This window comes from Trichechus manatus, unplaced genomic scaffold (genome assembly GCF_000243295.1).
Source record: "Trichechus manatus latirostris isolate Lorelei unplaced genomic scaffold, TriManLat1.0 scaffold00054, whole genome shotgun sequence".
In the NCBI taxonomy this organism is placed as follows: Eukaryota; Metazoa; Chordata; class Mammalia; order Sirenia; family Trichechidae; genus Trichechus; species Trichechus manatus.
This window is the reverse complement of record NW_004443990.1, coordinates 4,118,747-4,138,925: the sequence shown is the minus strand read 5'-3', so window position 1 is coordinate 4,138,925 and position 20,179 is coordinate 4,118,747. Positions and strand designations below refer to the sequence as shown.

The following is a 20,179-nucleotide window of genomic DNA, read 5'->3' as shown; positions in this document are numbered from 1 at the left end:
AAAAAAAGAGGTTGAGAAGTTAGAGGGTTGATATGTTGTGGGGTTGTTAACCAATGTTATAAAACAACATGTGTACTTCTGTTTCATGAGAAACTATTTGTTCTGTAAGCCTTCACCTGAAGTACATAAAAAAATAAAATAAAATAAAAAAAGAAAGAAAGAAGAGGTAGGTCATTTGTGCTGAATGCTCTGAGTCTCGTAGGTATGTTGAGGCCAAAGAAGTGTTCATTTGATTCATCAAAACTGAGGTTATGACCTTCCAAGAGCTATTTCAGCAGTTTGGTGGGAATGAAAGTCAAATTAGAATGGGCTGAAGAGCGACTAGAAAGTGAGGGTACAGAGAGATGGTGCAGAGACAACTCATTCAAATAGTTTTAGCTATGACAGAAAACAGAAAAACAGGCAGTAATTAGAAGGGGATTCACTAAGGAAATTTTCTTCAAGTGGCACAAAAGTGCAGGGCCCTCGGCAGGCAGATCATGAAGGACCTGAGATGCCATGTTAAAGCATACAAAATTTCTTATATTCCCTACTGTCATGTACGCTATGAGGCACACTGTATATACACAACAATAACGTGCTAAAGAGTCTTAAAGGAATTGTTTTGCAATAAACCACTACACAAGTCCACACATTCTCCTTCTCACAGTGTGTCAATCAGGAAGAGAGAAGCAGTGAAAATGCACAAATATCATCAGCTGCTTTGTTCATTTCCAAAAGGTTCTAAGAATGGATAATTACAATAAGAACTATGTATCCACATTCTCTTCAATGCAGAACTAAAAAAATCAGATGGTACATAAAGTTACTATGGGAGACTAACAGAAGACCAAAGACGGTTTAAAAAAAAAAAAAACTGCAGAAGAAAATAGGTAACCTCTTTAAGAAAAAAAGCTACAATAATCCAAAATCCTATAGTATCACAGGTTCAATATTCATTTCACGCTATTTCCAATATTTAACACTAGGTTTAAAATTTTATTAAATACATAAGATCTGTGAAATCCCTTCTATTTTTTCAGCAACATAATCAAAGAGTATCACAACTGAAGACATGTATCAAGCATTCTCACCCACAACAGTATATGAACGATTCAAACAGAGTTACTTCTCTGGGAGTTCAACATTTGCCAGAGAAGTTCTGTCTGTTTTTATGTGTTGTGCTAAATAAAGAAACCACTTTACTTTGTATAATGAGAAATTCTATCTGTATTTAACTGTATTTTCTTTTCAGAAGATAAAAGACATATAAAATTTTGAAAAAAGGAAAAATACAGGTGTAGTATCAAGGCTCTGTCTGCAACTCCATGCTGGGAAGCTAGCTCTTCTGAAATGGTTCAAAGGTCTCATCTAGGCCTTTTCACTTCCTATTTTGTGACTACAGTCAAATTAATCAACCTCTCTGAAGCTCAGTCTCCTCATATATATAAAGGGAGTAATAATAGAGCTATTACAAGAATTCAATAATATGTTCTAAGGTCTAATAAACAGTAGTTGATATTCATACTTGGAAAAAACATCCTCTAACAACAAACTGACCTCAAACTGCTGTCTTATAAGGAAAACTAAATAAGAAATTATGCCCATACACAGTAAAACTAAAGTAAACAGCAGCTATGGATGACTGAACTTTCGATCAGTTGAAAAAGACCCGGAATTGACATAGATGTTAGATTTAGCAGAAAAGCACGTTAAAATATCTATTATAACTGTATTCTATACGTTGAGATAGTTAAATAGACATGGAAGCTATAAGAAAGACCCAAATCAAACTTCTAAACCAAAAAAAATCAAACCTGTTGCCATCAAGTTGATTACAACTCATAGCAACCCTACAGTACAGAGTAGAACGTCCCATAGGATTTCCAAGGAGCGCATGGTGGATTTGAACTGCCGACCCTTCGGTTAGCACCCATAGCTCTTAACCACTATGTCACCAGGGTTTCCAATCAAACTTCCAGAGAAGAAAATTACAAAATCTGAGATGAAAAAATATACTGTGTACAAATTAACAGTAGATTAAACATTGTAGAAGAAAAGATTAATGAACTTGAAGACACAGCAATAGAAACTAAAATCACAGAGATAACAAAAAACTAACAGAGCATCATGAGCTGTATGACAACTTCCAACAGCCTAACCAACATACACCAAAGTCTTTCAAGGGCGGGGGTGGGGGAGGACCAAGGAAAGAAAAAACACAAAGAAACAATGGCTACAATTTTCCAAATCTGATGAAAACTCTAAACCAACAGATCTAAGCTCAACAAACCCGAAGTACAAGAACCATGAAAAAAACCTACACCAAAGAACATTATACTGAAATTGCTCAAAACCAGTGTGTCTTAGTTTCTCAGTGCTGATGTAGTACAAATACCACAAGTGGGTAGCTTTAAGAACAAAAATTTAGTTTCTCACAGTTCTATATTAAAAGCCCAAATCAGGATGTCAGCCGTATTGATTCCTGTTGTTGGTAGCCTGGGACATTTCTAGGTTCCTTGGCTATCCTCACATGGCATCTGTCTTCCCCCATGTGTCTGTGCTTCTGTGTCTAATCTGCTCTTTTTATAACTCATAAGTGGTAAGATTTAGAATGCACCCTATTCAGGTATGGTCTAATAACATAACAAAGATGACTATTTACAAACAAGACTACATCAACAGGTATTTTGGAGGGACACAAACTGATCCATGATACAGTGAAAAAGAAAATCTCAAAAGCAGCTGGAGAAAAAAGGAAGCATTAGAAAGAAACAAAGATAAAGACAGTAGGTTTCCTGGAAACAATACAAGCCACAGACTGGGAGATATATTTGCAATGTTTGTATCTGATAAAGGCCTTGCATCTAGAATATATAAAGAACTCTCAAAACTCAATAACAAGAAAAAACAACCCAGTTTTACAAAGGTTAAAAGATTTGAACAGACCTCTTACCAAAGACAGTATGTGGATGGCCCATAAAAAGATGCTCAACATTATCAGTTATCAGGGAAATGCAAATTAAAACCACAATAAAATACCACTATACACCTATGAGAATGTCTAAAATTCAAAAGACTAATGAAACCAAGTGTTGTCAAGGATGTAGAGGAACTGGAACCCTCACATACTGCTGATAAGAATGTAAAATGATACAACCATTTTAGAAAACAGTTTTGCAATTCGTTAAAAATGTTAAACACACATCTACCATATGATCCAGCCATTCCTCTTCTAAGTATTTATCCAAGAGGAAAAAAAGCATATGTCCATCCAAAGACTTGTATACAAATGTTCATAGCAATTTTGTCTGTTTCACAGCCAAAAACTGAAGGCAACCCAAATGGCCAGCAGCAGGTGAACAGATAACTAACTGTGGCATGCACATGCAACAGAATATTACTCAGCAATAAAAAGGAATGAACTACTGTACATGCAACAACATACATTAATCTCAAAGTAATTTTGCTGAGTGAAACAAGACAGACACAAAAGAGAACATGTTATACGATTCCATTTGTGTAAAATTCCAAACAATGTAAACTGATCTATAGTGACAGAAAACAGATAAGTGACTGCCTGGGGGCAGGACAACAAAAGGGCGGAATTACAAAAGGGTACAAAGAAACTTTTTCAGGTGACAGATATATCCAGCATCTTGATTATGGTGATGATTTAATAACAATATACATACGTCAAAAGTCATCAAATTGTTCACTTTAAATATGTGCAGTTTATTGTATGTCGATTATACCCAATAAAAAAATGGCTGGCAAAAAAAAAAAAAAAAAAAGAGTCAATCATTATACAGAGATATAAGTTTTACCAGTGATGAAAATCAAGAAGGGGTCAAGAGGCACTGGATGAGAAAGACCGGGAAAGAAAATTTCTACATTAAGATGACAGCAATAGAAATGGAAAGGCAGTGAACAGATATAAACCACACCAGCTGCCATCCAATCCAACTCATGGCAACCTCACGTGTGTCAGACTAGAACTATGCTCCACAGTGTTTTCAGTGGCTGATATTTCAGAAATAAAATTGCCAGGCCTTTCTTCCGAGGTGCCTCTGGGTAGACTCAAACTGCCAACCTTTTGGTTAAGAGCCGAGCACATTAACCATTTTGTGCCAGCCAGGGAATCCGTGAACAGATAAAAGTGACTTAACAAATCACTGGTATAAGAGATTTCAAGTCTGAGTGACTGACGGGCAGAACAAAAAGAAAGAAGTCAGAGTTAGTTTGAGATAATGGTCTGGAACAGAGTTTAAGAAGCTGAAAGACAATCCGCAAATGTATCTAAAAGTCAAAGTTAAGGAACTGATTTGGGAGCCATCCGCAGAGATGATGCCTGAAGCTACTCAAGTAAATCAGATTTTCCAAAGTAGATGAATTTTCCCAGAAATCTCAGAGAAAAAAGAATGCCAGCAGCAATCTCTAAGAACTTAAGGGGCAGGAGGTAACAATGAAGAAATAAAGAATCAGCGAGATAAAAGGTAATAAAAACGGACCTTCATCAAAAGAGCTGAGTCCACATCTACTCTACCACTGAAACAACTACATCCATGGAGGCCAATTAATCTCCCAGCTTCAGTTTCACCATTTATAACATGTAGATAACAACGCTATGTATGTTAGTTGCTCTTTAACAACTAGAATACAACACCTTACTTTGCAACACTTTAAAGTAAGGTGGATAGTACTTTACAGCTTCCAAATTGCTTTTTAGCTTACTTAACGCCATAACCTGGGAGATAGAGCTTGTTATCTGAATTCTATAGCTGAAGAAACAAGGCTAAAAAAACCTTAAGTTTCCCAGTTTCTGTGTGGGAGAACTAGCATCGGAACTAAGGTCTTCTTCAGGCAGTGAAATGGTAAAAAGCACAGGCTCTAGAGTTCAAATCCAGCTCCATCATTTGGTAGCTGTGTAATCAGAAAAATTATTTAACCTAAGTGTTGCAAATATTACTCTTGTCAAAAGGATATTTATCTTCCTCAAGTAGGACTAAGGAGCCCTGGTGGCGCAGTAGTTAAGTGCTTGGCTGCTAACCAAAATGTTGGCAGTTCGAACCCACCAGCCACTCCATGACAGCCTTGGAAACCCTTTATGGGGCAGTTCTACTCAGACCTACAGGTTTGCTACGAGTCAGAGTCGACTCAACATCAGTGGGTTTGGGTTTTTTTGTGTTTGTTTTAAGCAGGAATAAAGATCACAGAGAAATTCTGAGGTGAAGAGCTGTATAAGACGGCTTTGATTTTCTCAGTAAAGAAAATAATCTGCTAAGAGTAATGACAGGGCAGTTTTCAATTGTGCTCTGCAGATGTGCTGTTGGACTCCCCACAACAATCACCTTCAACCACAATAGGTTCTCTTGTTTTACATCTTGCGCTTCCTGATAATTTTGTCTGAGAGGTTCACCTAATTTTACATCTTAAAACCACTGGCTTACATTCATCTCTAAGGTCTCTTCTAACTATATGATTTTATTCTTTCTCTTTGAAGCCATTACCCCCTTTTTCTCCCTCTTCCCCAAACATGTAAAAACTCTCCCTCTCCTGAGCCCTGAAGCATTCTGTTGGTGCCTCTTTTATGATGCTACACACACTTCAATATAACACAAAAGTCCATTTTCTCAATCAGACCTCAGCTCCTTCGGGGCGTCATTTGTCTTAGTATTCCTCAAATAACCCCAAGCACAATGTGAGCACTTTATAAAATTTGCTAAATGTGCAGTGAATTTAGTAACATAAATATATTAAAATCATGGTGGGCTTCTGGTCTCCAGAGGTACCCAGGTATCACAGACATTTCACGGCTATGTTATCACTTGACGTTTATTCATTTCCACAGTGCTGAGCAATATACGCTGATGTTGTTCTTATTAAGGAACATTCCGTTAAAGAAACATTTGAAAAGGGCACAAATATAAAATTAGAAAAAGATAAGGGAAAAGGTTAATCTTTAAAATATATCCTATATATATGTTAAATGCACGTAAAAAAGAAATACAGCTTACCCTGATACAGCTGAAACAACAAAGCTTGGAACAATGAGGACACAGGCGTGCATCCCTCAACTTCTCCATACAAATGAAACATCGGAAAACCTCAGCAATGCTCTGACAATAATAAAAGATGTAAGGTCCACCAGATTAGGCTACTGAATCAAGAGTGAAAAGCATACTTAATTCACTGGACATTTATATTTACTTTAGACTAATAACATCTCGGACTTAACTATAATCCATATCAGGATTTCATTAGTCAAGGTCCAGGGTATCTTAGAACATGTCCCGGAAAAAGTGCTTCCTTTTTTTTGTAAGCTTCACAGTAGTTCTATTCTAAGGCAAGGATATAAAATGCAAACATAGATTTATGCATAAATATTTTCACTGAAACATTAATTATAATGGTAAAAATCTGACTATGGCCCTAATGTTCAAACATTAGAGTAATGATTAATTATGGCAGTTACATATGGACTATGCACAGTTACCAGAAATATTTCTCAAGTTATTTAATGACACAGGAAAAAAGCAGACTATATGACTGAATGCACAATATGAACACTTTACTTATTCTGCAATTTTACCAAAGCGGATAAATTACTTCTATGATTTTAAAAAAAAAAAAACTTTTTAAAAAGATACTTATCCTAATGGCAGTGTACTCTGTTCCAGAAAGAAATCAACTAAGAATGGAGAAATATGTATTTCTGCCCTGATGCTGCAACCAACTAGCTAATTATTTGAACCTGAGATTCTGACCCTACTGAGAATTTTGGTGGTAGTTTTATAAGCGGAAAAAAAAATTACATAAACTGAAGAAACAGTATTATCATTGCAAACCTTAGATCAACGTAGGAAGTAACTGACAAGTTATAAGAAGAAAACAGATATAATTAAATGCACTTTAATTATACACACACACATATATAGGACGTTTATTTTTACTCCATTCCAGGAACATTAAATCGTTCTAAAACCAAGCTGAGTTTACAAACCCTTTATAATATTTTCACATGAGGAATCAACGAGAAAATTAATTTTGAGTTCAATCATGACTCTGCAGGGCTGAAAAGAACCTGTGAGATGCAGATTCTGTAACTGGCTGCAGGGTGGACAGTAAGACGATTGGGTGAACTAGTCTCAAGTGGGCAGTCTACTGGCTTCAGAGCACCTAGGCAGAGAGTTGCCCTTACTAAAAAGCAAAGATTTAGTATTTTAGTATTTGGAAGATTAAAAATGAGCAAGGTCTACATAACTATGTCCAAGAAACGGAATCTGTTTCTAGCCTTTTTTAAATATTTGAGCCATTTGAAATCACAGCTTAATTGGAGAGTCAGATACGAACAGAATAGTTTGCTCCAGAAACTACAGTCAAATGGGATAGTACGAACATATTCTCATTCAATCAAGAAAGGGCAGAACAGTCTGCAAAATGTACCGCTGAGACGGAAAGGTGAGTATCCATTCGGAGGATTTGGATCCACGGATGAACTAGTACTCCCAAGAACCGGCGGCAAGTCCCTCTGATGAATTTGCAATTTTGCTCTGCACAGGCTGTAGTCTGCCAATACCCTGTAGGGTAGAGTACCGGTGCCAAGGCATTCTTGAAAACGCCAGGATACGCACCACCTGACTGCAGGAAGCTCTGAGCTTAAGGCACCCCTGAGGGCTGCAGAACGAGTACCGCCCCTTCGCACCGGGCCAGCCCTCTCCATAGCGGCAGCGGCTGGGTGAGGGTGCCCTACCGGAGGAAGAATGAGGGGCAAGACACACTGGAATAAAGAACGCTCATCGGATGGCGGGGGGAAACTAACCACCACCCTCCTCAAACTCCCTCACCTCCACGCTCTGTTCATCCATTGCCTCTGGCTCTCGGTGGGGCCCTCGGCGACCCAAGGAGTCCGTGGTCTGACCTATTAGGCACCGGCCCGAGGTTGCCAGGTCAGATCCGCCGCGGAGAACAGCCCGGAGCCCACGTCAGGAGGCTCCGACGACCGCCCCACCTGCGCGCCCCATCGCTCCGGGTTCGGCGCCGGCTACCCCCACTTCGCCATTTTTATCCGCGCGCCCGCCCTGGGGCGCACGGGGAGGGCGAGTGGTGGCCGCAGCTCCTTTCTCCAGGCTCAGCCGCCCGCTTGAGACAGCGAGGGAGCCTCGGCCCACGTGACGCGGGCGCGCGCGTATCGAACCGCTGCTAGAGCATGGCGGCGCAGGTTTCAAGCGAAGAAGTCGCCGCAGGGAATTCGCAAACACCAACGGTAACCAGGGCAGCTGCAAGCGCTGCGCAGCGGAGAGGCGCGGCGCGCATGCGCGCAAGACGCTACGGGAGGTGAAGGGAAGAGAGGCGAGGGCTCAGTTCCCGCGGTTCGGGGGCCACACGAGACTTGACGGCTAGCAGCTGCAGGGTTGCGTGCCTGGGACCAGTGGCTGGCGCGGGCAGCCGGGGGCGTGGCAGTTTGTTGCGCCCCGCCCCCCCGGGAGGAGCGGTCCTCCGTGGGTCTCAAACTTTAGCGCGCCAAAGACGGGAGCCACCTGGAGTGCTAGAAGAAAACGCGGACTACGGAGCCACACCCCTGAGTAGTCGGATCCATGATTCTAGGGTTGGGGCCCAGGAAATCCGCATTTTCAACAAACACTCCCAACGATTTAGCTGTAGGTGGTCTGTGGCCGCATTTTGAGACACCCTGGTGCAGAGTATTTGCAGCTGATGGTCTTCTTTCTCTGGGAGGAAGCCCCAGATTCTAAGGTTTTTAAGACTTCTGCCCCACCTACAGGGAACCCTGGTGGCGCAGTGGTGAAAGTGCTAGGCTGGTAGCCGAAAGGTCGGCATTTGAACCCACCATCCGCTTCATGTGGTAGAAAGATGTGGTAGTCAGCTTCCATGAAGATTATATCCTTGGAAACCCTATGGAGCAGTTCTACCCTGCCTAAAGGGTCGTTATGAGTCGTAATGGTCTCGACGGCAGTCGGTTTGGTTGGGCCCACCTACTGCAGCAAAAGAAGCTGGAAAGCACCAGATTCTAAAGCCTAAAGAGAGGTGTCGTTTCCGATCTCAGGGGGCTGTGGGGTCCACAAGCCGAAGACGTCAGACCCAGACCCCACCCCACCCCACCCTTCAGATCTTGCAACTTGAGTTGAGCTGTCGCCATGGGGACTATGGAAAAGGTAAAGCTTTCCTATAACCTGCGTCTGCTTTCTACAAATTTCTGGCAGAAGACATGTTTAAAGATTGAAAGAATTGAAGGTGTGAGTGAGGCAAAGGGTATAAATTGAATTCTTAATTTTAAGTTAGTTTTCCTTTTCTAATTTGTTGCAAACATCTATTTATTACACTTAAGCCAACCTAGAGTACACATGTAGAAAATCAACAATAATCTAGAAAGAAGTCATTGAATACCAGGCATTATAAGTAGTGGGCAGGAACAATTTTTTTTTAAACCTGTGAGCCACGGACAAAGATATAATTTAGTAAGATTAATCTAGGATTGAAAAATTCTTTCACTGAAAATTATTAATGTCTTGGAACTAGATAGAGCTGGTGGTTGCTCAACATTGTGAATATACTATATGCCACTGAATTGTACATTAAAAATATGGAAACTGACAAGTGGCAGATAAGTGCTCCTCCAAATTCAGTTTCTTGTTGTTAGGTGCCGGAGTCGGCGCCCGCTCATAGAGACCTTATGTATAACAGAATAAAACACTGCCCTGTCCTGCACCATCCTCATTGCTGTTTGAGCCACTGTGTCAGTCCATCTCATTGAGGGTCTTGTTCTTTTTCAAAACCCTCTACTTTACAAAGCATGATGTCTTTCTCCAGTGATTGCTCCCTCCTGATGACATGTCCAAAGTAAGCGAGACAAAGTCTCGCCTGCCTCACTTCTAAGGAGCTTTCTGGCTGTACTTGCTCCAAGACAGATTTGTTCATTTCTCTGACAGTCCATGGTATATTCAATATTCTTCACCAACACCACAATTCAAATGCATCAGTTCTTCTCCGATCTTCCTTTTTCATTGTCCACCTTTTGCATGCATGAGGCAACTGAAAATACCATGGCTTGGACACTTGTAAAAAGTTGAATTGGCAGAAGTTGTATCATAGATGTATTTACAACAAGAACAACAAAAAAGAGGAGCTCCTAAGGCTGCTTAAAACCCCCGAAAAAAACAAAGTCGTTGCCATCGAGTCAATTTCGACTCATAGCAACTGATGACACAGTAGTTAACAGCTGCGTCTACTAACCAAAAGGTTGGCAGTTCATATGCACCAGCCACTCCTTGGAAACCCTGTGGGGCAGTTCTACTCTGTCCTATAGGGTCACTATGAGTCTGCTTATGTACAACCAAAAACCTCATGGGATTTGGTTCCTTGGTTTGGAGGTTTAGGGTCATGGTTTCATGGGACATCCCAGTTAATTGGCCTAATAAAATGTTTAGTGCTTCTGTTCTGCCTCCTACTTTGTTGCGTAGTACCTGGGGTCCTAAAAGCATGCAAGCAGCCATCCAAGGCACAATTGCTCTCTATTCACCCGGAGCAACAGAGATAGGAGAGTCAGGAATAGGAGAACGATATAGAACGTGTGGCTAATTACTTCCATGAACAACTGCCCCTTTTGCCATGAGACCAGAAGAACTGGATGGTGCCCAGCTGTCATTACTGAACATTTTGATCAAAAATTCCATAGAAGAATCCTGATCAAAAGGGGAAAAATGGCAGAGCAGAATTTCAAAATTCTTGTGGACTAGACTTTCTGGAGCCACGGAGGGTGGATGAACCCCTAAAACTATTGCCCTGAGATAATCTTTAAAACTTAAAAACAAAAATATCCCCTGAAGTCATCTTAAAACCTAACAATAGTTTAGCTTAACTAGTAAAAAAGGTCTGCCTTGAGCATTATGCTCTTTTAAGAACTATCTATATGGGATCAAACTGACAATACAAACTTGAAAGATTAGATAGGAACCTTAAGGGACAGTGACACTCAAAAAAGGTGGGTAAGAATGGTTGCACAACTTGAAGAATGTTATCAATGTCGCTGAATTGTACATGTATAAACTGTTGAATTGGTGTTATGTTTTGCTGTGTATATTCTCAACAACAAAATAAATAAAATTTAGAAGAAAAAAAAATACTACGGCTTGCACCAGGCATACCTTAGTCATCAAAATGACATCTTTGCTTTTTAACACTTTAAAGAAGACGTTTGCAGATTTACCCATGTAATACATCGTTTGATTTCTTGACTGCTGCTTCCATGAGCATTGATTGTTGATCTGAGAAGAGTGAAATCCTTGACAACTTCAATTTCTTTACCATTTACCATATATTATTAGCTTTCATATATTACAGTAATATAGGATGAAGGACAACAAAGGTGGCATTTGAAAACAGCTCATGCCACTCAACAGTAGCAGGTGGAAGGAATAGGAAAAGAATAAACAAAAGTGAGGCTGTCACAGAGGAGTAAGCTTATTATATTAGTTAGATTTGTGGGAGACTACAGGTCATATATTGGGTATTAGCAGTCTCACCATAATGTAACCACATCTGCAATCAACATTTTAAAAAATGAAAACATATACGTATAGATAACATATATATGATAGATAACATAATACAAATATTTTGTCTTTTATTTTGAAAGCATTCTCATTCACATTTTGACTGATAGTACATAAAACATTCTTTTACAATAGGCCATTATACGTTATACATCTCAATCATGCAAAAAGAAAACAGATGCAAAATAGTTTAAAGAGATTTTCTTGCCTGAAATCACAAGACTAAGTGGGAATATATTTTTAAATCCCTTTATTCCTCTTCCATCTTTTTGGCTGAACTTTATTCATATACTATCTGCCTTTCTTCTTACATTCCCCCCATTGTGAAAGGCATCACTATCCAGTCATCCACCCCAAACCTCACCAGCCCCCCACCTCTAATCAGCAAATGTTAACAAGGCATTTCCTAAATTTCTCTGGAATTGATCTCATCTCTGTTAGAGCTCCCTTTTCCAAGTCCATGTCTTCATAAGTCTGGCATGTGAGATTTTAATTGCTTTTCCGCAGTTTTCTCTTCTTCAGTTAGTGGTGACAACTGGAAAAGCAAATGACAAAATCTTTACTTCAAAACCTTTAACGACTGGTAAGTTAATTTAGTTAACTTTCACTCTGGCACACCAACAAATGTTTCTATAAGCTTATACTATGTACTCATCACAAATTTAGAAAGGCAGGGGAAAACAGGTATTTGGCTATCTATATACAAGGTACTATGAAGTTTGAGCTTCTAAGGAACTTGCAATTAAGTTGAAGAAACAAGACCAAGAAATCAAACAATGTAAGGACTATAATTTGTTAACCAAAGAAATCATGTTTGAGTGCCACATTATAAAAGTGTTATGAAATTAAAAAGATTGTGAACAAAAATTATCTGGAAGTTTTCCCAGAGAAGCAGAGACTTGGACTAAATTTTGGAGGATAATAAAGATGCTTTTAGCTGCAAGTAATAGAAACACACTTAAAAGTGGCTTTAAGAAAGTTTATTATCATTGCACAGTAAGTTCAGAAGAATGGCAGATTCAGAGTTGGTTTATTCAGCAGCTCAACAAAGGCTTTGGTTTTTCCATCTTACAGCTCTGATATCCTTGATGGTGACTTTATCCGCAAGCTGACAGCAAAACGGCTCTAGCAGGATTAGGGATCACATCTATACACAATATCCAAAAGAAGAAAAGAAACTTTCTCTTCCCAGCAGTAAGGAAACTCTCCATAGTTACCCACTTACAGACTTCCCATCCTCGCATGACACAGGGTTACAAGTCCATTCCTGAACCACTGTTGGTTAAAAGAAAATCCATTCCCCTTGTCAATCAGGTACACCCTTGGAGCTGAGGATGGGGTCAGCTTCACCTCAGGCACATAGCTGTGAGGGAAAGCAGGCATCTGAAGAAGCCAGTGCTCTGATAGACAGCAAGGGAGAACAGATGCTGAGAAAGCAACCAACCAATAATACCCCCCAAAAGTAGGTAGGAACAAAAGCACAGAGGAAGAAGGGAGATTGTGAGGGACTTTCACAGAGCACTAACAAACAGACTGGCGGAAACAAAGAATTACATGGGAAAATAACAGGAGCCAAAAACTGAAGAGTCACTCAAGTAGTTACAAATCTGCCTAACTATATAGGTCATCTCTAAAGAGACTGCCAAATCTGGAACAACTCAGACCTACAGAATCAGAATCTCTAGGGCAGCGCTGCCCAAGAGAACTTTCCATGATGCTGGAAATATTCTACCCAATTGGTAGCTAAGGAGCTAAAAATTTTAAGTACTATAAAATTTTAACTTAATTTTAAATTTATATAGCCATGTGTGAGGAGCCCTTGTGGTACAGTGGTTAAGACCCTGGCTGCTAACCAAAAGGTCAGCAGTTCGAATCCTTGGAAACTCTATGGGGCAGTTCTACTCTGTCCTACAGGGTCGCTATGCATCGGAATCAACTCAACAACAATGGGTTTGGGGATTTATAGCCATATGTGACTACTTTACAGCCCAGATCTAGGCAAAGAGCTCCAGAACCTACATGATTCTGATATGTAGCCAGTTTTGGCAACTACTAAACAAGCACATATTTGACCAAAATGTTCACAAGGATAAAATGAAAAACAATCATATGCCTTACTACAACCCAAATATTTTCCTCTTCTACCCTTAAAAGAAGGAAATGGAATTATTCTGGCAAGAATTGTTTGTTCTCCATTAATCTTTGTTGCTCCTTGTAATCACAGTTCAAGAATTTTCAGACTATCTGTTTAATAAAGCTTCGAAGAATTTTTCTAGAGATTAAGGTCAAGTTAACCGTTCTAAAGTTTGTAGAACTTTTTTTTTTTTCTTTTACTCAAAGGTTTTGGAGTTCCAGTGGAATACCACACATTGAGTTTTGAACGCTTCTATTTTCTATTTTTTGTTATATTTTTGTTGTTTTTCTCAGGGGGGTGATTTAGGTCCAGTCATGGATTGAATTATGTCCCCCCAAAATTCATGTATACTTGGCTAGGCTGTGATTCCCAGTATTGTGTGGTTGTCCTCAATGCCTGCAGTTATGGCCCCATTTGGGAGTGAGTTGTCCATTATGTTAATGAGCCATAATTAGGTTATGTTAATGAGGATTAGGGTGGGATACACCACTCTGGCTTGAGTCACACCTTTTATCTTACAAGAAATAAAAGGAGAAGCAAGCAGAGGAGGGACTTCCTACCATCAAGAAAGAAGAGCCAGGAGTGGAGTGGAGCACATCCTTTGGACCCAGGGTCTCTGCTGAGAAATTCCTAGACCCAGGGGAAGACTGATGACAAGGACCTTCCCCGAGAGCTAACAGAGAGAGAAAGGCTTCCCCTGGGGATGATGCCCCGAATTCAGACTCCTAGCCTCATAAACTGAGAGAGAATAAATTTCTGTTTGTTAAAGCAACCCATTTGTGTTATTTCTACTATAGCAGCCCTAGATGACTAAGACAGGTCCCCCCCTCCTTTTTTTTCCTCTTTTAGTGATCATCTTTGTAATTAAGTATACTTAAACATCAATGTCTTAATATCAGTGAAGAAATCAGTATGTATTCCCTTGCTCCCACCTCCTTCTCTGTTCTCATCGCTTTATTATTTATCAATTCAAATGCTTCTCAAAATACATTTTCCTACCCTTCCAAATGGAAAACCACTCTCATTAATAAAGATTCTTGCAAGATAATACCTGAACAGTTTTACTTTCTGTTTACTTTCTCTTGTCTATAAACAAGCCACCATTTGTGCTAAGCACAATTATCCCTTTCTTCTTCATGTTCCCAGAATAACTTTAAGGGATATTTTGGTTATTCTAGAAAATTTCAGAGGCCTCAGCTCAATCTGGCCTTTGGCTTTCCTAACTATTCTCATAGGTCTGTCCCTGTGACTGATGTATACCTTTTTATACTTGATACTCCTTTACAAAGTCTATCTACCTTGAATGTCCCTTGAACCCTAGGCTCATAGAGCTGTGTTTGGTTATACAGCTCTCTACAGGCACTATTCCCTTTTCTTCAATATTTGGATCATAAAAATTCTAACAATATAATGGTTTATTTTTGAAGTCTCCCAATCAGTCTTAAACCTTTTATAATTCACACAAGATAGAGTATCACACCTGTATTTTCTCTACTATCTTTCTCTTCTCTCTGTCTCTTTTTTGTGGTAGAATAAGTATTAGCAAGTTTTTTCTTCTGACATGGTTACATAATCAAAGACAACACACCTCTTCATTAACCATGTCCAGTCCACACGCTTACTTCAAAATAAAAAGAGAGTGTCAGCCACTATGCTTTAGAGAATCAAGAAAAATCTTTTTGTTTTTTTTTTTTGTTCATTCAAGAAATATTTATTGATAGGTGCTATGGGAGATACAATGATGACTCAGACGCAGATCCTGCCCATAAGGAACTTACGGTCTAGCTGGGGAAATAGAACACATACATGAGGTACACGGTCAGAGCTGTGTTTCAGTAAGATGAATCTACTATTGTGTATAAAGTAGGCTGGGGGGTGAGATGAGAAACTGAGAGGCTATTAAAACTATAAAGGTGAGCAGGAAAGAGATGTGAAAGACTGTTGAGGTAGAAACGACAGGACTTAGCTGTAGATTGGATGAGGGAAGTAAGAAAAAGGGAAAACAGAAGACTCAGACTTGTTACATGAGTGATGTCATGAACTGAAACCACAGGGGTGTAGGTTTGTGAAAATCAGCACATAAAATTATTCTGCATAGAAACAAAGTGCCTAGAATATACTAGGCACAATCAGAAAGAAATGGCTAATTACCCAGACCAGGAATGGAAGTACGTCAAAATAACCAGTGACTTCATCCTCTGTCCACCCCCAGCAAAATCTCCCAACGATCTCCTCCACTGAAATGTCTTAGTGCCTAAAATTTACTGAATTAAGGCCTATTTCCAGGAATGCCTCCCTTGTGAGAATGAAAACAGAAATGCATTAAGTGATTCAACTCAATGAGTCATCACTTAGGGCCTCTTTCATATAAGTCACTGTACCTTCTGGTGAAATACCGGTATTAATCCCCCAGTCCTGTACTGTAACTTTAGAGCTTACAGTCTATTAAGGTAGTAAAACACAGACAGGTAATTCTAACTCTAGGCTGAAGGTGTAAGTTACGTGCTATGATAAAGGTTATAAAGTACTCTAGGAATACATAAGAAACTCTCATTTCTATCCATCAATTCAGCAAACTGATTGCTGAATTTCAAAATGCAAGTTACTGAGGGTTTATCTTAGACTCCTACACTCAGAATGAAAACTATGCAAATCCAACTTATCAACTGAAAGCATTACCTGCAATTGGAACCTTTATCCATTGCTAGTGGGAATGCAAAATGGTACAGCCATTGTGAAAAACAGTGGAGTGGTTCTTCAGAAAACTGAAAATAGAACTACCATATGACCTAGCAATTCCACTCCTAAGTATATACCCAAAAGATTTGAAAGCAGAGACTCAAAACAGATGTTTGTATACCAATGTTCATTACACCACTATTCACAATAGCCAAAAAGTGGGAACAACCTAAATGCCTATCAATGGATGAACAGATAAACAAAATGTGGTACGTACATACAATGGAATACTACTCTGCCAGTAAAAGAAATGAAGTCTTGATACATGCCACAACATGAAGACAGTATGCTGAGTGAAATAATCACAAAAAACAAATATTGTATGACCCCACTTGTATAGAAAGACAAGAACAAGCAAATGAATAGAGACCAAAATTTATTAGTGGTTACCAGGGGTGGAGGCAGGGGGAACCAGGAGATGTTTGTTTATGGAGCACTTAGTTTCAGTTTACGAGGTACTGGAAAAATCACATTGATTAAAGGTAGGGTTACACAGATGATTAATGTAATTGCTTTCAATAAGTTATACACCTGTAAAAAGTTGAATTGGCAAAAGCTGTATGATAGATACATTTACAACAACCAAAAAAAAAAAGAGTAGCTCCTGAAGCTGTTTATATACAACCAAACACCTCATGGGATTTGGTTCCTTGGTTTGGAGGTTTGAGGATCATGGTTTCATGGGACATCCCAGTTAATTGGCCTCTGTTTAGTGCCTCTGTTCTACCTCCTAGTTTATTGTGTAGTGCCTGGGGCCTTAAAAGCTTGCAAGAGGCCATCCAAGGTACAACAATCGGTCTCTATTCACCTGGAGCAACAGAGGAAGAAGAAGAGTCAGGAATAGAATATTTGGCTAATTATCTCCATTAACAATTGCTCCCTTTGCCATGAGACCAGAAGAACTGGATGGTGCCCAGCTACCATGACTGAATATTTTGATCAAAGATTCTATAGAAGATCCTGATCAAAATGGGAAAAATACAGAACAGAATTACAAATTCTTATGGAATCCAGATTTTCTGGAGCCACTGAGACTGGATGAAACCCCAAAAACTATTGCCCTGAGATAATCTTTAAAACTTAAGCCAAAAATATCCCCTGAAGTCTTCTTAAAACCAAATCATGGTTTAGCTAAACTAGTAAATGATGTCTGCCTAGAGTATTATGCTCTTTTAAGATCTATCTATATGTGATCAAATTGACAACAGCAACTCAAAAGATTAGATAGGAAACTTAGAAGGCAGTGAGTTTATGTTAATGGGGGAGGAACAACTCAGAAAAGGAGGGTGAAAATGGTTGCACAACTTGAAGAATGTAATCAATGTCACTGAATTGTACGTGTAGAAATTGTCAAATTTGTGTATGTTCTGTTGTGTATACTCTCAACAACAACAAAAATAAAATAATCTAAATCACTAACTAGATAGTAGACAAGTGTTAACTTTGGTAAAGGGAAATACAACATACAATATAGGGAAAGTCAGCACAACTTGACCAAGGCAAAGTCATAGAAGCTTCCTAAACACATCCAAACACCTTGAAGGTCCAAGTTACTGGGGCTGAGAGCTAGGGACCATAGTCTCAGGGGACATATAGATACATAGTTCACAAAGAAAATGTTCTACATCCTACTTTGGAGAGCAGCGTCTGGGGTCTTAAAAGCTTGCAAGCGGCCATCTAAGATACATCTATTAGTCCCATCACATCCAGAGCAAAAGAGAATGAAGAAAACCAAAGACACAAGAAAAATATTAGTCCAAAGGATTAATGGACCACATGAACCACAGCCTCCACTAGCCTGAGCCCAGAAGAACTAGATGGTGCCTGGCTACCACCACTGACCCCTCTGACAGGGATCACAATAGAGGGTCCCAGACAGAGCAGGACAAAAATGTAGAACAAAATTCAAAGTCACAAAAAAAGACCAGACTTACTGGTCTGACAGAGACTGGAGGAACCCCGAGACTATGGCCCCTGGACACCCTGCTAACTCAGAACTGAAGCCACTCCCAAAGTCCACCTTTCAGCCAAAGATTAGACAGGCCTATTAAACAATAACACGTTAGGAATATGCTTCTTAGTTCAATCAACTATATGAGACCAAATGGATTACACCTGCCCAAAAGCAAAGATAAGACAACAGGAAGGGATAGGAAAACTGGACGAATGGACACAGGGAACCCGAGGTGGAAAGGGGGAGAGTGCTGACACATTGCAGGGATTGCAACCAATGTTACAAAACAATTTGTGTATAAATTTTTCAATAAGAAATTAATTTGCTTTGTTAACTTTCGCCTAAAGCACAATAAATAAATAAAAAGAAATGGTAAAAAGGATAAAATAATTTAAAAAATGGAAACATTACCTCCATGTCTGTTAGCTTTTGTAGTTCTTGTATCATGGTCATAGTCTTATTCAAAATAACACAAATGTGGCCCTTAGTCTCTTTCTGTTCAACAGCAATTGGTTTAAAGCGTGTATGCAAAGTCTGATATCGAGACTTTATCGCCGATAGTTCCTTCAAGAGTGTAACAGGATTTTTCTACATTAGGAAAAAAGTTAATATATATTAACTCATGAAGGGAAAAATAAACCTCCTTTTAAGAATTAAAATATACACAACATATTCTATCATCTATTTAATAGAACACTGTTGAGTGAGTATTTAATTATAAGAAAGTCAGTCTGTTCAGCTATGCACCAGAATAAGGGAAATGGGGAAGAAAGAGAGAAGTATAAGACCTAGATCCTATTCTCAAGGAATTTATAGTCTAGGTACAGAAATAAACCACAAAAAATCAGTAGTGTTGTGCAGCAAATAAGGCCACTTTAGACACATAACATTTTGATGTATAGTTCGCAGTCATAAATTATACAGTATTTCTAAAATATAATTCTAAATACTATTTAGAAGATCATAAAAGGCATTTGGATTTGCTCTTAATACAAAAAACTTGAAAGCACTTACAAAATTCTTAAACACACTGTTGTGGGTTAAATTGTATCCCCCAAAAAGATATGTTCAAGTCCTAGCCCCCAGTGCCTGTGAATGTGACCTTACTCAGAAAGTCTTTGCAGATGAAATCAAGTTAAAATGAGGTCATACTGGATTAGGGTGGGCAGTAGAGGGTAGGCCCTAATCCAGTGATTGGTGTCCTTCTAAAAGGGAAATTTCGGCACAGAGAAAACACAATGTGAATCCAGAGATTGGAGTAATGGCTCTATAAGCCAAGAAATGCCAAGGAGTGCAGCAATCTCCAGAAGATAGGAGAGGGACATGGAACAGATTCTTCCCAGAGCCTTCAGAAGGAGTGTGGCCTTGCTGATGACTTGATTTTGGATTTGTGGCCTCCAGAACTGTAAGAGAACAAATTTCTGTTGTTTTAAGCCAGAAACTAATACACACAGTATCATGGGGACATAATATATACTATCCCCATGAATATACACAAATTCCATGTGTTACAGAGTAGAACTACCCCACAGGGTTTTCTTGGCTGTAATCTTTAGGAAAGCAGGTCACCAGGCCTTTCTTCCACAGAGCTGCTGGTGGGTTCAAACTGCCAACCTTTAGGTTAGCAGCTGATTGCAAACCGTTTGCACCACCACCCAAGCACATTACATATGTTAACTAATTTTATCCTCTCTCAAACTGTGAAGTAGGCAGTAAAATTCCCATTTTACAGATGAGGAAACTAAACTACAACAGGTTTACTGACTTGCCTAAGATCAAAATGGTAGTAAAAGGCAGAACTGG

At 39.3% G+C, this 20,179-nt stretch overlaps 2 protein-coding genes across 4 annotated transcripts in view; both read right to left on the bottom strand.

Annotated features, from left to right (window-relative positions):
* Window positions 1-8,359, bottom strand: part of TRIM37 (tripartite motif containing 37) — a 120,993-nt gene extending 112,634 nt beyond the window's left edge. The window contains exons 1-2 of the mRNA XM_023732717.1: window positions 7,827-8,359; window positions 5,997-6,098 (exon numbers count right to left, since the gene is read on the bottom strand). Of these exons, the coding sequence (XP_023588485.1) occupies window positions 5,997-6,098; window positions 7,827-7,847 (123 nt within the window). The 5' untranslated portion in view covers window positions 7,848-8,359. The remainder of the gene's footprint in view (window positions 1-5,996; window positions 6,099-7,826) is intronic.
* Window positions 8,360-11,083: 2,724 nt separating this feature from the next.
* Window positions 11,084-20,179, bottom strand: part of SKA2 (spindle and kinetochore associated complex subunit 2) — a 32,478-nt gene continuing 23,382 nt past the window's right edge. For all 3 annotated transcript variants that reach the window (XM_023732715.1, XM_023732716.1, XM_023732714.1), the window contains 2 exons: window positions 18,788-18,964; window positions 11,084-12,084 (listed from right to left, as the gene is read on the bottom strand). In XM_023732715.1, the coding sequence (XP_023588483.1) occupies window positions 12,016-12,084; window positions 18,788-18,964 (246 nt within the window). In that variant the 3' untranslated portion in view covers window positions 11,084-12,015. The remainder of the gene's footprint in view (window positions 12,085-18,787; window positions 18,965-20,179) is intronic.